This window comes from Myotis yumanensis, unplaced genomic scaffold, assembly GCF_028538775.1.
Source record: "Myotis yumanensis isolate MYYU_CA2020_CCGP unplaced genomic scaffold, mMyoYum1.0.hap1 SCAF_1, whole genome shotgun sequence".
NCBI classification, from domain to species: domain Eukaryota; kingdom Metazoa; phylum Chordata; class Mammalia; order Chiroptera; family Vespertilionidae; genus Myotis; species Myotis yumanensis.
The window spans coordinates 120687436-120704741 of NW_027223752.1; the positions used below are offsets into that span (position 1 = coordinate 120687436).

The 17306-nt window shown below is 41.0% G+C and overlaps 1 protein-coding gene across 2 annotated transcripts; it reads right to left on the bottom strand.

The window, feature by feature from the left end:
- Positions 1-436: 436 nt before the first annotated feature.
- LRR1 (leucine rich repeat protein 1) lies at positions 437-15600 on the bottom strand. Of its 2 annotated transcripts, XM_070407691.1 has the most exons (4): positions 15299-15600; positions 10452-10550; positions 6978-7699; positions 437-925 (listed from the first exon to the last, which is right to left on the bottom strand). In XM_070407691.1, exons 1-4 carry the CDS (start codon positions 15509-15511, stop codon positions 685-687), a joined length of 1275 nt encoding a protein of 424 aa, XP_070263792.1. In that variant the 5' UTR covers positions 15512-15600; the 3' UTR covers positions 437-684. The 2 variants fall into 2 exon arrangements, with proteins under 2 accessions (XP_070263792.1, XP_070263800.1); XM_070407699.1 differs by lacking the exon at positions 6978-7699 and having other exon boundaries at positions 729-925; positions 15299-15592.
- Positions 15601-17306: the final 1706 nt, after the last annotated feature.

The window sequence follows — 17306 nt, forward strand, 5'->3', positions numbered from 1 at the left end:
GAAATTCTATATATAGAATAGGTGGTATAACTTAAAAACTTACATACCAAACAAGTTTTCACTATAATTTAGAACAGTGGTTCTCAACCTTCTGGCCCTTTAAATACAGTTCCGTTGTGACCCAACCATAAAATTATTTTCGTTGCTACTTCATAACTGTAATGTTGCTACTGTTATGAATCGTAATGTAAATATCTGATATGCAGGGTGGTCTTAGGTGACCCCTGTGAAAGGGTCGTTCGACTGCCAAAGGGGTCGCAACCCACAGGTTGAGAACCGCTAATTTAGACCGTATTAATTCTCCAAGGAATATTTTCTGCACACAAAAACTCAATTTCTTTCATTTTATTTTATGAAAGAAGAAAGTTGGTAAGAAAATTCTATGACCAGAGTGATTGGGATTACTATCTACTTAACATTAAAAGATAACCCCACAACCTATTCTGGACACACTAGGCTAAAATCAACACAAGTGCAATAAACACAAAAGTTAACCCCACGATAAAATCAGATTTTAATGAAATCAAGGTTTTCCAGTCAAATTATTGAAAATGTTAGCTAACACACATTCTTCCCCTCAAACATGTATGTATGCAAAAAAAGCTTCCCTTTCTCCAATGTGACATTGTTAAACCATAAATGAATCCCAAACTGATCTGTAATTTCTTTTCGTGGTATCATCTATTACTTTAGCATTTCACAGGAATTTGCGTAACATGACAGAGAACAGAAATAAGAAATAATGGGTGCTTCAGTGCCACCCATATTATCTACTAAGACCACAGTGTGAGCAACAGAGTGTAGATTCATGGTAGTCATTCCTTCAATAAAACTGTTTAGACAGAATCTTCCACAAACACAGGTTTTTGCAGTATCCAAATCTTGGCAAAGATGAAAAGGAATAATATGAGAGCCATATGGAATCCTATTGGAAAAAAAAGTTTTAAAAATATTTTAAAATGTTACTAGATTCAGAACTTCACATATTAGGATATGAATTATTGAACACGGAATTATAACCATAAAAAATAAAACTATTAATTAAATGACACAGTATATTGTTTTATCTTACAAACTGGGTAATGAAGAAAATATTCCAAAAAACAGCATATGATATATTATTAGAGTAACATGATAAGTTAATCATTTGTACACCATACGCATCTATAGACGCAAGCAGCGGACCTTTTTTGTTTAAATTCAATATATCGAGGCAGTTAACTGGTTAAATATATAGCTCTGTCATCCAATTCTCATGATGGTAACTGAAAAATTAAGGATTTCTACTTGTGAAGAAACATTTAAATAAATCGACATACTCTCCTAAGCATCAATTATTCAAAAGGAAATTTTAAACTGTGTGAAACAAATTTAAAACATTGTTTGGGGCATTAGTTTCACTTTACTGGCTGAGCAAGTAAGGCTGTCCTCACCTTGCTTAAATTATTCACCCTCCTGCTTTGCATTGGTGCCCAATGCAATGAAAATCAAGTCTAAGTCGTTGCTCCCATCTACACAAAACTAAAAGACAGTCTCTTGGTATTGCCTGCCTACTGCCCAACTTCTTCCCCCTAAATACAACAATGCCCCAGGTACTTAGTTGCCTGTATACTGCTGTTTCTATATGCTGGCACACATTAGGTGTTCAGATATTTTTCAACAAATAAATAAAACCCAGTCTTATTTCAACCAAAGTTTAAAATCCTTTTAGAAAAGTCTGAAAAGAAAAATATCAAATCAAAAATAGTCATTTACTTTTCTTAAGGAATTTGAAATTGGCCTTATTTGCAATTTTTCATTTTTTTTCACATGTACTTATTTGTTGCTTGTGTAAGTAACAATTTTTTAAAAACTGTGCCAGCAATTTATAATAGCTAAGATCTAGAAACAGCCCAAGTGCCCATCAGTAAATGAGAGGATAAAAAGTTACGTGGCATATTTATACCATGGAATACCATGCAGCAGTAAAAAAGAAGGATCTCTTACCCTTTGAGACAGCATGGAGGGACCTGGACAGTATCATACTAAGTGAAATAAGTCAGTCAGAGAAAGACGTGTATCACATGATCTCACTCATATATGAAATCTAAGTAACAAAATAAACTGATGAATGGAGTGGATCCAGAGACATGGAAGCATGGAACAGAGTGCAGAATCTCAGAGGAAAGGCAGGGAAGGGGCAGGTGGGTGGGAGGTAATCAACCAAGGACCTTGTATGCATATATGCATGGCCCATGGACACAGACAATGGGGTGGTGAGGGCCTGGAGCGGAGGCTGGCTGGAGGAGGTCAATAGGGGGAAAAGGGGACATATGTAATACTTTCAAGAATAAAGAATTATATAAAAAAATCTGTGCAGGAAGTGTCTACCACATATTTACATCAATCTCATCTAGGCTATTGGTTATATTCTAAGGAAACAGATAATAGTTAGATAATAGTTAAAAACTGTATCATCAATCTAACAATTTAAATTTCCATATATTTTTCTAATAGATTTTAACTTTATATTTATAATCAGTAGGTAGAACAATTTACCAGATAGATAATAAGTATTATTCTCATGGCTTTAGGTTTATATTCTTTTTATTTTTATTTTTTTATATTTTATTGATTTTTCACAGAGAGGAAGAGAGAGGGATAGAGAGTCAGAAACATCGATGAGAGAGAAACATCGATCAGCTGCCTTCTGCACACCTCCCACTGGGGATGTGCCCGCAACCAAGGCACATGCCCTTGGCCGGAATCGAACCCGAGATCCCTCAGTCCGAAGGCCAATGCTCTATCCACTGAGCCAAACCGGTCAGGGCAGGTTTATATTCTTTTTAAAATGGGGCTGAAGCTCAGCCAGCATAGCTCAGTGTTTGAACATGGATCTATGAACCAGGAGGGCACAGTTCGATTCCTGATCAGGGTTCATGCCAAGGTTATGGGCTCGATCCCCAGTGTGCAATCCCCATTGATGTTTCTATCTCTCTCTCCCTCTCCCTTCCTCTCAGAAATCAATAAAAATATATTTAAAAAAAACAACACAACAACAACAGGGCTGAAAACATGCAAAATTATACATTAGTAAAGGTTAGGGTCACTTTACAAGAACCAGTATTAACAGAGTCAAGTTTAAAAAACAATATAAATACTACATGTCAAATCATCACTAACAAATTATTTTTCTGACCTAGTAATACATCACATCTTGATCATATAATTTTTTCCCTCTAACTCTGCACTTTTCCATGTTGGATATCAGTCTGTATTTTTTAAATCATTTAGTCAATTGATTATGGTCTTTTTAAAAAACATCAATGCCCGGACTCAGGGCAACCGGGACATGTGGCCTTACTGGGAATCAAACTAGCAACCTTGCCTAGCCCAGTGGTCGGCAAACTGAGGCTCTCGAGCCACATGCGGCTCTTTGGCCCCTTGAGTGTGGCTCTTGCACAAAATAACACGTGCGGGCGCGCAGGTACAGTGCGATTGAAACTTCGTGGCCCATGCGCAGAAGTCGGTTTTCGGCCTGGGCGAGTCTATTTAGAAGTGGGGGGTGGACATACAGAGAGGATGAATGAAAGGAGATAGATGAAACAAGTATACAAGATGGGTGGATGGAAGAGTTGGAAGGGGTCGACCTCAGCGAATGTAACTCAATCAGATTGAGGACGTTTTTAGCAAAGGCCAGCTTAGGAGTACCCTAATTAAGTTAATAACAAGGTACCTACCTACATAGTTTAAATTAAAAAAATTTGGCTCTCAAAAGAAATTTCAATCCTTATACTGTCGATATTTGGCTCTGCTGACTAATGAGTTTGACGACCACTGCCCTATCCGGATTGGCTCAGTGCATAGAGTGTGGGCCTGTGGACTGAAAAGTCAATAATTTGTAATATTTCTCATTTGGACATTATTTTCAAATTTGAATAAGTTATATGTATGTGTGTGTATATATATATATACACATATTCATATAAATATTTCAGAGAAAGCATAGAATGAGCTCGGAAGCAACTCATTACCGAAAAACGCCATTCAGAGTTTCCCTCAAATCAGTGATCTTAGCCCTGAATCATCAGTATCACCACTGGAGACTTAAAAAAAATATGTAACATAGCCCAAGCTGGTATGGTTCAGTGGACAGAGCATCAGCCTGTGGACCAACGGGTCCCAGGTTCGATTCTGGTCAAGGGCACGTACCTTGGTTACAGGGTCCTCCCCAGCCCTCGACCTGGTGAGGGCTCCTGCAGGAGGCAACCAATCCATGTATTTCTCTCACATCGATGTTTCCCTCTGTCTTTCCCTCTCTCTTCCACACTCCCTAAAAATCAACGGAAAAATATCCTCAGGCGAGGAATAACAAACAACAACAAAAAAGTAACATACAACAGGGGCCCATCTCTGGCAACTCTGAATTGGTCTGAGGTAGAATCTAAGCATCAATAGTTCTCATCTGTACTATTTAAAACCTCCTCCAAAGCTAAATATAACATTGATTTTTAATTGCTAGACAAGCAATTAAATGTTAACTATTTATTGAGACTTATTACGAGCCAGGCACTGTTCTAGGCACTTACATGTACTGTCATTTAGCAGCTAATGTTTAATTCCTAATTAAGAGTCAATGCCAGTGGTTCTCAAAGTGTGGTCCCTGACCAACAGCATCGGCATCTCCTTAAAACTAGTTAGAGATGCAATTTTTTAGCCCCAATCCAAATTTCGTAAGAATCCAGCAATCTGCCTTGGCTGGTGTGGCTCAATTGGTTGGGCGTTGTCCTGTGCACAGAAAAGTTGCCAGTTTGTTGTTTTTTCATATATTTTTATTGATTTCAGAGAGGGAAAGGGAGAGATAGAAACATCAATGATGAGAGAGAACCATTGATAGGCTGCCTCATGCACACCCCCTACGGGGGGAATCGAGCCCACAACCCAGATGTGCTCCTGACTGGAATTGAACCCGTGACTCTTCAGTCCACAGGCCCACACTATCCACTGAGCCAAACCAGCTAGGGCAAGGTTGCTAGTTTGATTCCCAGTAAGGGCACATGTCTGGTACCCTCAGTCCCTAATAGGGGACATACAAGAGGCAGCTGATAGATGTTTTGCTCACACTGATGTTTCTTTCTCTCCCTCTCCCTTCTTCTCTCTAAAAACCAATTTTAAAATATTTTTCAAAAAATAATCCAGCAGCCTGCTTTAATAACCATGTATTTCAATAAGTTTAATTCTGATGCACTCTCAAAATTTAAGAATCTTAGAAATAGTGAGTTCTTACTTTTAGAGCTTTAGTATTCAAAATGTGATTCATGGATTAGGAGCCTGAGTCTCACTAGGAAGCTTGTTTGAAAGGCAGAATCTCTACCCTAGACCTCTGAAACAATCTGCTAACAAGACTCCCAGGTGATTTGAATGCACATTAAAGTTTGAGAAGCACTGATGTTAAGTAGTGGTTTTTAATCATAGCTAGTTGTACACAGAATCACCTGGGTTTAAAAACAAAGCAAAAAAACCTGGATTCTACCTATAGACATTCTGATTAGTAAGTCTAGGGTGGGAACTAATCATCAGAATTTTTAAGCTCTTCAGATGATTCCAAATGTTAAGTAAAGTTTGAGAACCACTGCTCTAAAATAAGAATTCTTAAGCTATGGACTGAGAGGAAGGAGGATTGGATTTCAATGGGGTTCATGAACATTTTAAAGTTGTATGCAAAATTTTGTGTATACTCATGTGCATTTTTCTAGGACCATAATTTTGGTCAGTTGTTTTTATTTTCTTTTTAAAATTTTTTTAAATTTACTTTCAGAGAGAGGGGAAGGAATAGGGAGGGGGGAGGGGGGAGAGAGGAAGAGAGAGAGAAACATCAATGTGAGAGCAAAACATGGATGGGCTCCGGGAATCTAGCCCACAACCCAGGCATGTGCCCAACCCAGAAATGAACTGGCAACTCTTCAGTGCATGGGACGGGATGATGCCCAACCGAGCCACACCAGCCAGGGCAGTTTTTTTTTTAGTTTTAAAGAGTCTCTCCCCAACTAAAACAATTCAGAAATCTCTTCTTTGAAATATGGTCTTGCTACTATTTTATAGGCACTCAATAATGAAAGAAGCATCAACAAAACTGAATGAATACCTGAAGTTCCTTGTCTCACAAAACTAACTTCAGTTAGTGTACAAAGGGAAAAGAATCAACAGCTATTGAGTCCTATTATATGCCAAATGCTTTGGCATTACATTAGCTCATTTATCTTCACAACTCTGTTCCCGTTTCAGATGGGAACACTGAATCAAAGAGATTAAATAACTTGCTAAAGTCTGACTCCAAAGACCACACTTTACCACTATACCAGTTTAGAGTTATCAAACTTTAGAGTGCATCAGAACTACCAGGAGGACTTATTAACAGTTTCCAATTCAGTAGGTCTGGAGTGAAGTTCAAGGACTTGCATCTCTAACAAATTCCTACGTGATATTGATGCTGCTGGTCAGATCATAGTTTGAAAAACAATGCCATTTTTTCAAGCATTTATTAAGTGCCTAATATATGGCAACAGCGGAGGTATCTCATTTTAGACACTAGAGAAAGAGTGGAAAATAAGACAAAGTCCACGCCCTCATGGAGCTTACAGTCTAGTGGAGAAAACTGACAGAAAACAAATGTTAAAAAAAGTAATGCCAGGTAATACATCCTATGACCTCCCAAAAAAGGCAACGTAAGGAGTGGAGGATAAACCTTTAGATAGGGCCATAAAAGACCTTTCTGGGGTGCCACTTGGCAGAGAACTGGATGAAGTGAGAAAGTAAGCTATGAGACTTTCTGGAGGAAAAGCATTCCAAGCAGAGGTAAGGAGTAGCAAGAAGGCCACCATAGCAAGGGGTCAGATTGTGCACAGAGCTATGGTTAAATACTTACTAGTAGTCTAAGGATGATGACAACACTAGGATGCCATCAAAAGTACCACATTTTATGACTACCAAAGTCTTACCTATTATGTAATATGGTTCGTGCAGAAGATTCCAATAATGTTAATGGTGTTTGCAGCATTATAACTGGAAGAACTTTTGGCTGTTCAAAAGTATTTCCAAAAAGATCCAAGTACCCAAGGGACAAATTTTTAAATTCACTAGGCAAAAATGGGAGCTTATTTCGAGCTGCTGACAAAAATTGCAGGTTTGTCAATTGTCCTATCTTCATAGGAAATCGAATCAATTCATTATCATCAAGTTTTAAAACTGTAAGTTCTCGGAGCTGGCAAAACTGCACAGGGAGTGCCTTAATTTTGTTCTTGCTCAGATCCAAACTCCGAAGTGATTTCTGGAGTGTAGATTGACACAATGCCACACTAAATGACTCCAAGTGATTGTTACTCAGGTTGAGTTCTTGAAGGTGGATGAGGTCTCCAACCGTAGCTGGTAGCTTTTTTATATGATTGTGACTCAAGTCTAATTTCTTAAGGTTTTTTAAGCAAAGCATACGCATATCAACTCGGACAAGCCCACAATAAGAAGTCTGAAGATGTTCCAGATAATATGGAAAGTTCTTGCTTAGAGGATAGTCCTTTTTGGATGTGATGGCCATTTTAGTTTTAAATTTTTCAAATTCTGAAGTCTTCACCGGTGTGAGGGGTGAAAATGGTGTCTCAACATCGCAGCCTCTATGAGCCAGTCTCACAGCTGAAAGGAAACTCTTTAAATTGCTGGAATTGGCCTGAATAAATAAAAATAAGTTGTACAAGTATAAATTCCATTTTAGATAATGCATGCATGCTAATTCATCCTATAACAAATTCTGTAGAGTTATATATGCAAATGATGCAATTATTACTGAAAATGGCCATAAAAATAATTTTTTAGTATTCTATTTTGACTAAATTTCAATATAGATACAAAACCTTTAAGGTGTTTTTTTAAAAAAATGTTGAGAGACACACTCTAAATAAAACTGTTCAAAGGGGGAACCATAGAGTATAAAATAAAATAGAAAAGCATAACAAAATTCCACCTGAGATTTGGGTTTAAGATGAACTCACCCAGACCTCCAGTGCCCCTGCGATAGGCTAAGACAGCCCTGTGCACTGTAAAATGTACAGGGGTTCCATTCATAAAGATTAAGAGTTGTGAAAAGCCATGGCCTTGTCTATCAAAAGCAGGGCTAAATGGCACTGTCAAGAGTGTAAGGAAATATCAAAATCAAGTGAGATTGCTTCCAACTGAACAGAGAAATCACCAATCAAGTGGTATATGAACTATCATCAAGCCCTAGCTGGTTTGGCTCAGTGGATAGCGTCAGCCTGCAGACTGAAGGGTCCCAGGTTCGATTCCAGTCAAGGGCACATGCCTGGGTTGAGGGCTCCATCCCCAGTGTGGGGTGTGCAGGAGGCAGCTGATCAATGATTCTCTCATCATTGATGTTTCTTTCTCTCTCTCTCTCTCTCTCTCTCTCTCTCCCTTCCTCTCTGAAATCAATAAAAATATATATTTAAAATAAATAAATAAAAATAAACACTTGGCAGGATACTTTACGAGTTTTCTAAAGTTTACATGTGAAGAAATAGGGAACTTTAAGTGTGCGAAACGAAGTATGCAATCCTATTTGGTTAGAATGAGGGAGCTTGGTAGAGGAGTAAAAGATTAGAAATACAGTATGGGGATAGATTCTAGATGAGCTTAATGTCAAGGTAAGGACAGAATGATCAGGCTGTGGGCAATCACTGAAGCATTTGAGCATGAGAATTACATAGAGCTTAGTATTATTTTGGCAGTAGTATACAGTGAAGTAGAGTGAGAAAAATCTGGAGACCTTGGTCAAGTAGGTCTAATAGACGGTACCAACTTACAGACTTGGAAGTTACATACAATCCAGGTTGAGCTATGGGAATGGAAGGCAGGTATGGCAGAAAACTGGAATAAAGCCTTTATTTGGGGGACAGAAAAAAGGTTGTCAGAGATTAAAGACAAAGGAATGGCTAAAGGTAAATCAGGACAGTGTCCTGTCACAGATGCCAAGAAAGGAGTTTTATTAAGAAGGAAATGGTCATTAGTGTCAAATTCTGGAGCTAAAAAAAGTGAGGAAAAAAATGGCAATGTGTTTGGCAAATAAAAGGAGATCACTGATCTTTGAGGCAGTGTTCTGAATACACCAATGAAAATAAAGGTAAAAACAGATCCTAAGAAAAGTGGAGGCAACAGATTTAATCTTGTCTTTCCAGAAATGTGTTTATCCAATTTTTAAGTAGGTAAGACTTCACTTGTTTCTTAGGTAGAAGAAAAGAGTTAGTGCCCTAGCCAATTTGGCTCAGCGGAGAGAGTGTCGGCCTGTGGACTTAAAGGTCCCAGGTTGGTTTCTGGTCAAGGGCATGTACCTCGATTGCAGGCTTGATGGCAGCCCCTGGTCGGGGCTCAAGTGGGAGGCAGCCAATGCATGTGTCTCTCTCACATCGATATTTCTCTTGTTCTGTCTCTCCCCCTCACTTCCATTCTAAGAATCAATGGAAAAATATCCTTGGGTGAGGATTAACAAAAAAACAAACAAAAAAGAATTAGTAGGATAGGCTGAACATCAAGTGAAAATGAAAAATCACAAGAACAAAAGGAGGTAGGACAAAATGATTCCACTCAACACAAATACCTTAAAAAGTTATTAAACTTTTAATGTTTGCAAAGCATTTTGCTTGGGGTTAAGGATAATGCAAGGATGAATAAGACATTGCTCCTGCCCTCTAGGAAAGGGGAAAACAAAAAAAGGGGAGATAGGACCAAGAAACAGTCTTTTTTTTGTTCTAATGGTCTATATAGTTTTAAAAATAATTATAATAATAAAATACCCCCAACAAGGTTCTAATTGCATTTTATCCTTTTTTTCCCCCACTAAACTTAGACTTATAATCTATAATTCAGCTGGCAAAATGTAGACCTGTGCCACCTTCCTTAAGAGCTCCAGTGTAAGAACACTGGAAGGCTGCATTTTGGATACAGAAGCAAACTTAGTTTTCCTCCCCATCCTGGGCAGCCTTACCAAGGCTGCCTCTGCCCTTTTAGAGGAATACACTGGTAAGCACTCCTGGGAAGCTGCCATCACTTCTTCAAATACATCTGCAAGAGTCCCGCCCTGTTCAGCTATGTGAGATATCAGGATGCTCAAATAGCCTCTTTTATTTTTGGTCAATCCTCACCATATTTTTTCCATTGATTTTTTTTTTTTTTGGAGGGGGGGGGAGTGGAAGGGACGGGGAGAGACAGAAAGAGAAACATTGATGTGAGAGAGACACATCAATTGGTTGCCTCCCACACGAACCTCCAAAGACTGGTTATTAAGTCTGCAACTAAGATATGTGCCCTTGACCCTTCAATCCTCCATTGTTGTTCTAATCACTGAGCCAAACCAGCCAGGGCTCAAATAGCCTCTAATTTAAAGAAAATATAGCCAATCAACCTAAACATTAATGTTTTTAATATCGTACCTTACTTAGGCAGATATCCACAGCAGGTTCCTTTAACCGAACAGTGGCTTTTCCCTCATCCACAAATTTGGTGAAGAATTGCTCAATGTTCTCCTTTAGCTGCTTAAAACCAATGGGAAAAAAGAACAAAATCAAGTATTGTTACTCAATACTAGTAGTTATTACAAATAGGATGTGCCAGTCATTTTGTCAGGTTTGTCTTTTAGTCCTTATGTATGGGTATTTTACAGTTTTAAGCTTTAAAGTTTTTTGTTTGGTTGGGTTTGTTTTTAGTAGTTGGGTAGCTACATTTCTTACCTACCTTCTGATAGATACTATTGTTCTATCAGTCCAGTTAACTCTGTCCTCTTCTGAGAACAGAATCCCCTGTGTTTTGAGAGAATATTCCTCTTCTCCCATTCCAACTATGTAGCTGTAATGAGTTGCCAAGAGTAATTACTTGCCTTTTAAATTTCAGTTCATTAGTCTGGGGTGGGCAAGCCTCCCACAAGATTACAAACTCCATGAAAACAGGAATCTTGTCTCCTTTGTTCATTCTTGTATCCTCAGAGCTAGACAATGACTAACACATAACAGATGCTCAAAATATTTTAATGACTGATGTTGCTTCTGCTTTAGACTTCAACAACAATTTATCCAGAAGCCATTATATACCAGGTTAACTATGATAGGGGGCTTGGGACAATAGAGGTGAATAAGGCCAGCATGGTAATCACACTTACACAGTTGCCAATCTGACATTTATTAAAATAATTATAAGCAAAATTAAGACAAATATATAAGCAATTATTAAGACAAGGAAGTACAGACTGCTATAAAACCTTATATAGCAAAGAAATCTTACCTGGTCTTAGGATATGAAGGTGACCTTGAAGGTGAGAACTAAAGGATTAGGACATGTCTACAAGAGATACAAGATAGCTTACCAATAAGAGGGAACAATGTGCAAAGCCTTGAAAGCAAGAGAGCTTGGCAGCTGTGAGGAGCTAAAAGTTCAGTATGGCTGAAGGATCCCGTGAAAAAAGGTAAGTGAGCCTGAAGAGGTAAACAGATTAAATGGTGAAAGATGTTTTATACCATGTTAAGAATGCTGTGGGCGTTTTTGTTTTGTTAATCCTTACTCGAAGATATTTTTCCCATGGATTTTTAAAGAGGGAGAGAGAGAGGGAGGGAGGGAGGGAAAGAGAAACATTGATGTTACACATTGATTGGTTGTGCGTGCTCAACTGGGACTGGGGATCAAACCTGCAACACAAGTAAGTGCTTTTGACTGAATCAAACCCATGACCCTTTGGTACATGGGCCTATGCTCTAACCCAGGGGTGAGAAAGATCTGGCCTGCTGGGCTGTATAAAAGTCTCGAAATCATTTGGTCTGACCCTGCCAAGGCATTAAAGGGTGAGTTAATTAAATGTTTACCAAATATAGCATGCTAATTTATAAGTTGATAATTTTGTATGACCCATGAATGATGTTATAAAATGGCTCTTGACAGAAAAATGGTGCCCATCCTGATCTAACCACTGAGAAACACTGGCCAGGACAAGAATTTTATATTTTGGCCCTAGCTGGGTAGCTCAGTTGGTTAGAGCATCATCCAGATACACCAAAGTTTCGGGTTCAATCCCCAGTCAGGGCACATACAACAATCAACCAATGAATGCAGGTAAGTGGAACAACATATCGTTCTCTCTCTCTCTCCCCCTCCCTCTCTCTTTAAAATGGATAAATAAAAATTTTTAAAAAAAAAAGAATTTTGGGTTTATCCTAAGAACAATGATATCCATTGAATGACTTTAAGCTGAGAACATCATTAGATCTGTATCTTTACAGGTTCCCTTTAACCACAGGGTAAGAATGAACTTTGGGGGATTGGGGGGTGGGGGATGAAGAGTAGGAGGGAAGGACAACAATAGAGGTAGAGCAATCCTTTAAGAGAGTAGCTAGGCAAGGTATAATGATGGTTTAGACTACAACTGGGATAGATGAAAATTTGAAAGATAACTAGGAGGTAGAATTGAAAGGCTTCAATAATATATTGGATGCAGAGAGGCAAAGGCTTTAAGATTTCTGCATGGGGCAGAATACTACTTAATGAGTTGTAGAGCACTGTCAGAAAAGCAGGTTTAGGGGTGACAATGACAATTACTGTCTAGGTCAGCGGTTCTCAACCCTTTGGGGGTCGAACGACCCTTTCACAGGGGTCGCCTAAGACCATCGGAAAACACATATATAATTACATATTGTTTTTGTGATTAATCACTATGCTTTAATTATGTTCAATTTGTAACAATGAAAATACATCCTGCATATCAGATATTTACATTACGATTCATAACAGTAGCAAAATTACAGTTATGAAGTAGCAACGAAAATAATTTTATGGTTGGGGGTCACCACAACATGAGGAAGTGTATTAAAGGGTCACGGCATTAGGAAGGTTGAGAACCACTGGTCTAGGTATTTTGAGTTTGAGATGCTGCAACACATCCAAGTGAGGATTTCAAGTAGACAACAGATTCAAGTCAGAAGTTAAGGGATTTATACATTTATCTGGATAAGATGAAAAGTATGTTTCTCACTGCTCTTCTAAGATCTATTCCTTCTGATGACCACCATTTGCTGCCCTCCACCAATATGTCATGCAGATTTAGAAAGTCAGATGTGAGTCATAACTATTTCTGTGGAGGAAAAAAGCTAAATGTTGTTCAGCATTTTTTTTAAGTGAAAAAAGAATATGAAAAAAGTGTGCCACAGTGGGCAAATATCCTATCACACACACACACACACACACACACACACCCCTTTAAGATACGATTGTCCGCCCTTATCTAAGGGGGAGATACATTCCAAGACGCCAAGTCAATGTATGGAACAACAGAGACTGGCAAACTCATATAATGTTTTTTCCTATGCATACATACCTACGATAAAGTTTAAATTCTAAATTAAAAACAATAAGAGATTAACAACAATAACTAATAATAGAACAATAATCATTTTTTAAAAAGGAAGTTAAAGGAGAAGACTGGCTAAAGGTACAAATTTGGACATCACAGTCGGATGGTAGCTGAAGTCATGGGACAAAAAAGTGAGTGTAAGAAAGAAGCCCATGGTATTTTCCATACTTAGCACAAATACCTACCCTTCAAGGCCCAGGACCAATATCAGCAGCCCCTTAATTCATCCAAAAAGCATTTACTGAGCACCTATGATTTTCCAAGCCCTGTGGTACCTCTCTTCTGCAAAACTTTCCCAAGCCCCAGTAATCAGAATTCATCTCGTTGCTTCCACTTTTATTACAGCACTTATCGTAGCCCATCTTGTAAGCAGTGTTTTTCTCCTTTCTAATCTCAGAAGGACAGTGAGTAAATCAAAGTCAAGTACTCCCAGTACTTTATCTCCCAGTTTCTAGCACTGCACCCTGTGCAAAATAAGTCTTCAATTCGCAGTTTATAATAAAATTTTGATTAGGATTTCCTCCTGCAATTGACTGTTGGTGCAGTAGGAGGTTACTTTTTAAAAATATGTTTTTATTGCTTTTAAGAAGAGGAAGGGAGTGGGAGAAACATCTAAGTACCCCAACTGGGGACCATAACCACAACCTGGGCATGTGCCCTGGTCAGGAATCAAACCGGTGACCTTTTGGTGCACAGGATGATGCTCAACCACCTGAGCCACACTGGCAAGGGCACAACAGGACTTTTAAGAGAGACATCATCAGACTTTAAACAGGCAGTACCTGAGTGAGGCATGAAAGAGAGGCCTGGGGAGATCCAATTCTAGTTATGAGTTTGTTTTTGTCACCTAACAATTTTGTAAGCTTTACAATGTTGGGAGATTTCCAAAGTCCTGTCGATTTGAAAAATGATGAATTGATTCTAGCAACAGGAGGCAATTATTCACTTTCAACTATTTACATGAAGCACTAGGTGTCTCTGAATGAGACTGTAATATTCCGCAATTAAATATCCGCTGTGGAGTACAACACTATAAGGGAGTCCGATGTAAGGGTGGGCAATGAATTGCACCCTCGACTTTACTTATAGACACAGGGTAGTCCGGTCACTTTGACAAAATAATAGTGCCTGGTAATGAAGGAGAAAGATTTTATAAAACCTGTGTTTTAAAAATTCTATTTCAAGATCAACCACCTTGTATGCATATATGCCTAACCCATGGACACAGACGACAGTGTGCGGAAAGCCTGCGATGGGCTGGGGGCGGGCTAGAAGGGTCGATCGGGGGAAAGGAGGACATATGTGATACTTTTGACAAGAAAGATTTAAGACTTTCTAAAAATTATATTTCAACCTCCAACTGCTTCTAGAGAGTTTACTACCGCTACACAGGTAAGAAAAAGCCCTGGACCTATGAAATAAGGTCTTAGGAAATTACACATTTAAGGAGAGGGAGAGAGGGAGAGAGGGAGAGGGAGGGAGGGAGAGAGAGAGAGAGAGAGAGATGCAGTAACCAACTTAAAAAAAAAAAAAAAGAAGATGCAACCCAACGCGTTACTGCAGCGACTGCATCAAGCAGCAAGGATGGACCGGCCTCCGGCAATTCACTACTGTACTGATCTGGTCTAGAGACCTTCGATACGATTCATCATCCCTTAAAGCCCCTTTTTTTAAGCTAGCGAAAGTTCTGCGGAAGAAACAGAATTGATTGAACGGAAATACAGTTATTTTACTCTCCCCCCGAAATGAGTGACTCCTGTGAACTCGAAGTCGCAGAAACGAGCAAGAGAACAGCCACGGGCGCCCTCCCGAGCCCTCCTCCTGGGGCTGAGCGGGGCCCCGGGAACGCGTGGGGCGCCCGGGGAAGGGCCGGCTGGCCCCACGCACCTCATAGCGGGTCCCGCGCTTGTCCTTCAGGGTGGAGACGAGCAGGCAGGCGGGCCGCGGAGCCCCCATTCGCCCCGCCGGAGGCCGCGGTGGGCTTCGGGGCGCCGGCTGCTGACAGAGGCTCAACAGCGCGCGGACGCCCTTGCCCGGGTTCCTCAGCCCCAAGGACGGCAAGCGCCGACTCACCACCTCGACCTCGCAGTGCAGCCTCATCTTCCCGAGCGGCGGGCGGCTGCCCCTCAGCCCGACTTTTAAACGCCGCGGTTCCCGCGGGCGCGCCGCGCCGCCGCCGAGGTCCTCGAAGGCGCGGGCTGTCCGCGGACCTGCCTGTCTGCTCCCGCGCTAGCGTCCCGCCTCTCGGCAGCCCGGGAGCCGGCCCTCAGGGTCGAGTTTTCCCGTGGCTGCAGCCGGCGGAGCGCAGGCACCCACAGCCTGAGGACCCAGCTGGCGCCTCCGGAAACCAGCGACGGGCGAGGGCGTGGTCCTTCCCCGGACTTGGGTGGCGTTGGGGGCGGAGTTCTCCTTTACTGTTGCCACTTAACCCGTTATTTACACACTTTGCGCCACCGAGTTTTCCGAGGGAAGGCAGGTATCTCTGTGAAGAGGAAAATTTCTTCGCTTACCCAGCGTTGGCACTTGGGAACCTGACCAGTTGCCCAGTGCCAACTAGGGTGGGGCATTTCCTGGCCCTGTTGGGCTGGTGTTTTGTTTTTGGCGGCTCTCCTCATTCCGGAGACACCTGACAGCCGAAGGAACTTGTTAGGACAGTACTTGACTTTGCAACTTCTGTTGAACAGATTCCCACTTTACAACTGCGAGGGGTTCGGATGGAGTAACTGGCTTAAATGCATGTGAGACTTGTAAAGCGGGGGGGGGGGGGGGGGGGGGGGGGGGGGAGGGTCTGTCTCAGCACAGTCTGGGATGTGTGGGTTCTTGACTTCCTGCAAGAAAGAATTCAAGACAGGCTAGGTCAGTGGTGGCCAAACTGTGGCCCCTTGAGTGTGGCTCTTCCCCAAAATACCACGTGCGGGCGCGCATGTACAGTGCGATTGAAACTTCGTGGCCACACTCCAGGAGCCAAATAGCCGCAGGTGGCTCTTGATCTGCAGTTTGCCGACCACTGGGCTAGGTGATTTTGAGAGTGTCTGCCCCCTGGTGGTTAGTGTGTGTCATAGTGACCAGTCGGACGGTCGGACACTTAGCATATTAGCCTTTTATATATATCTATATATATATAAAAACCTAAGTAACTATTACGACCAGTCCACCAAATGACCGGTGGACTGCTCAACCAGTCGCTATGATGACACACTCAATGCAGGAGCTGCCCCCTGGTGGTCAGTGCGCTCCCACAGCCAACCTCCCACAGTCTCTCTCCCCCCTGCTAGCCAACCTCCTGCCGTCCCTCCCCTGGCCAGACAGATCTGATCGCCCCGATTAGCCTGATCGAAGCCAGGCAGAGGCACCACACCCATGCACAAATTCGTGCACCAGGCCTCTAGTAATGTGTAAATGTTAGATGAGGATATTAGAGTAGTATAAAGTAGTCAGATGATGAGAACAATTTGTTTGCTAAACCTAGGCCTTAGAAAACCATTGAAGCAAAATTTCAAGCAAGGAATAAACTTCACACCTCTTTAGGAGAAGTTACTGTGGTCAGTAAAGAGATTACTTTAGAGGTGGAGCAAACCCAGAGGCAGTTATCAGGTAGCTAAAGCAACAACCCACAATCTACACTGCTGCCAAAATACTTTTCTAAAGAGGTCTCCTAGCCCTAGCTGGTTTGGCTCAGTGGATAGAATGTCGGCCTGTGGGCTAAAGGGTAACGGGTTTGATTCTGGTCAAGGACACAGATGGGTTGGGGGATCGATCCCTAGTAGGGAGCACGCAAGAGGCAGCCCATCAATGATTCTCTCTCATCATTAATGTTTCCATCTCTCTCTACCTCTCCCTTCCTCTCTGGAATCAATAAAAAAATATTTTTTTAAAAAAAAAAGAGGTCCTAAGA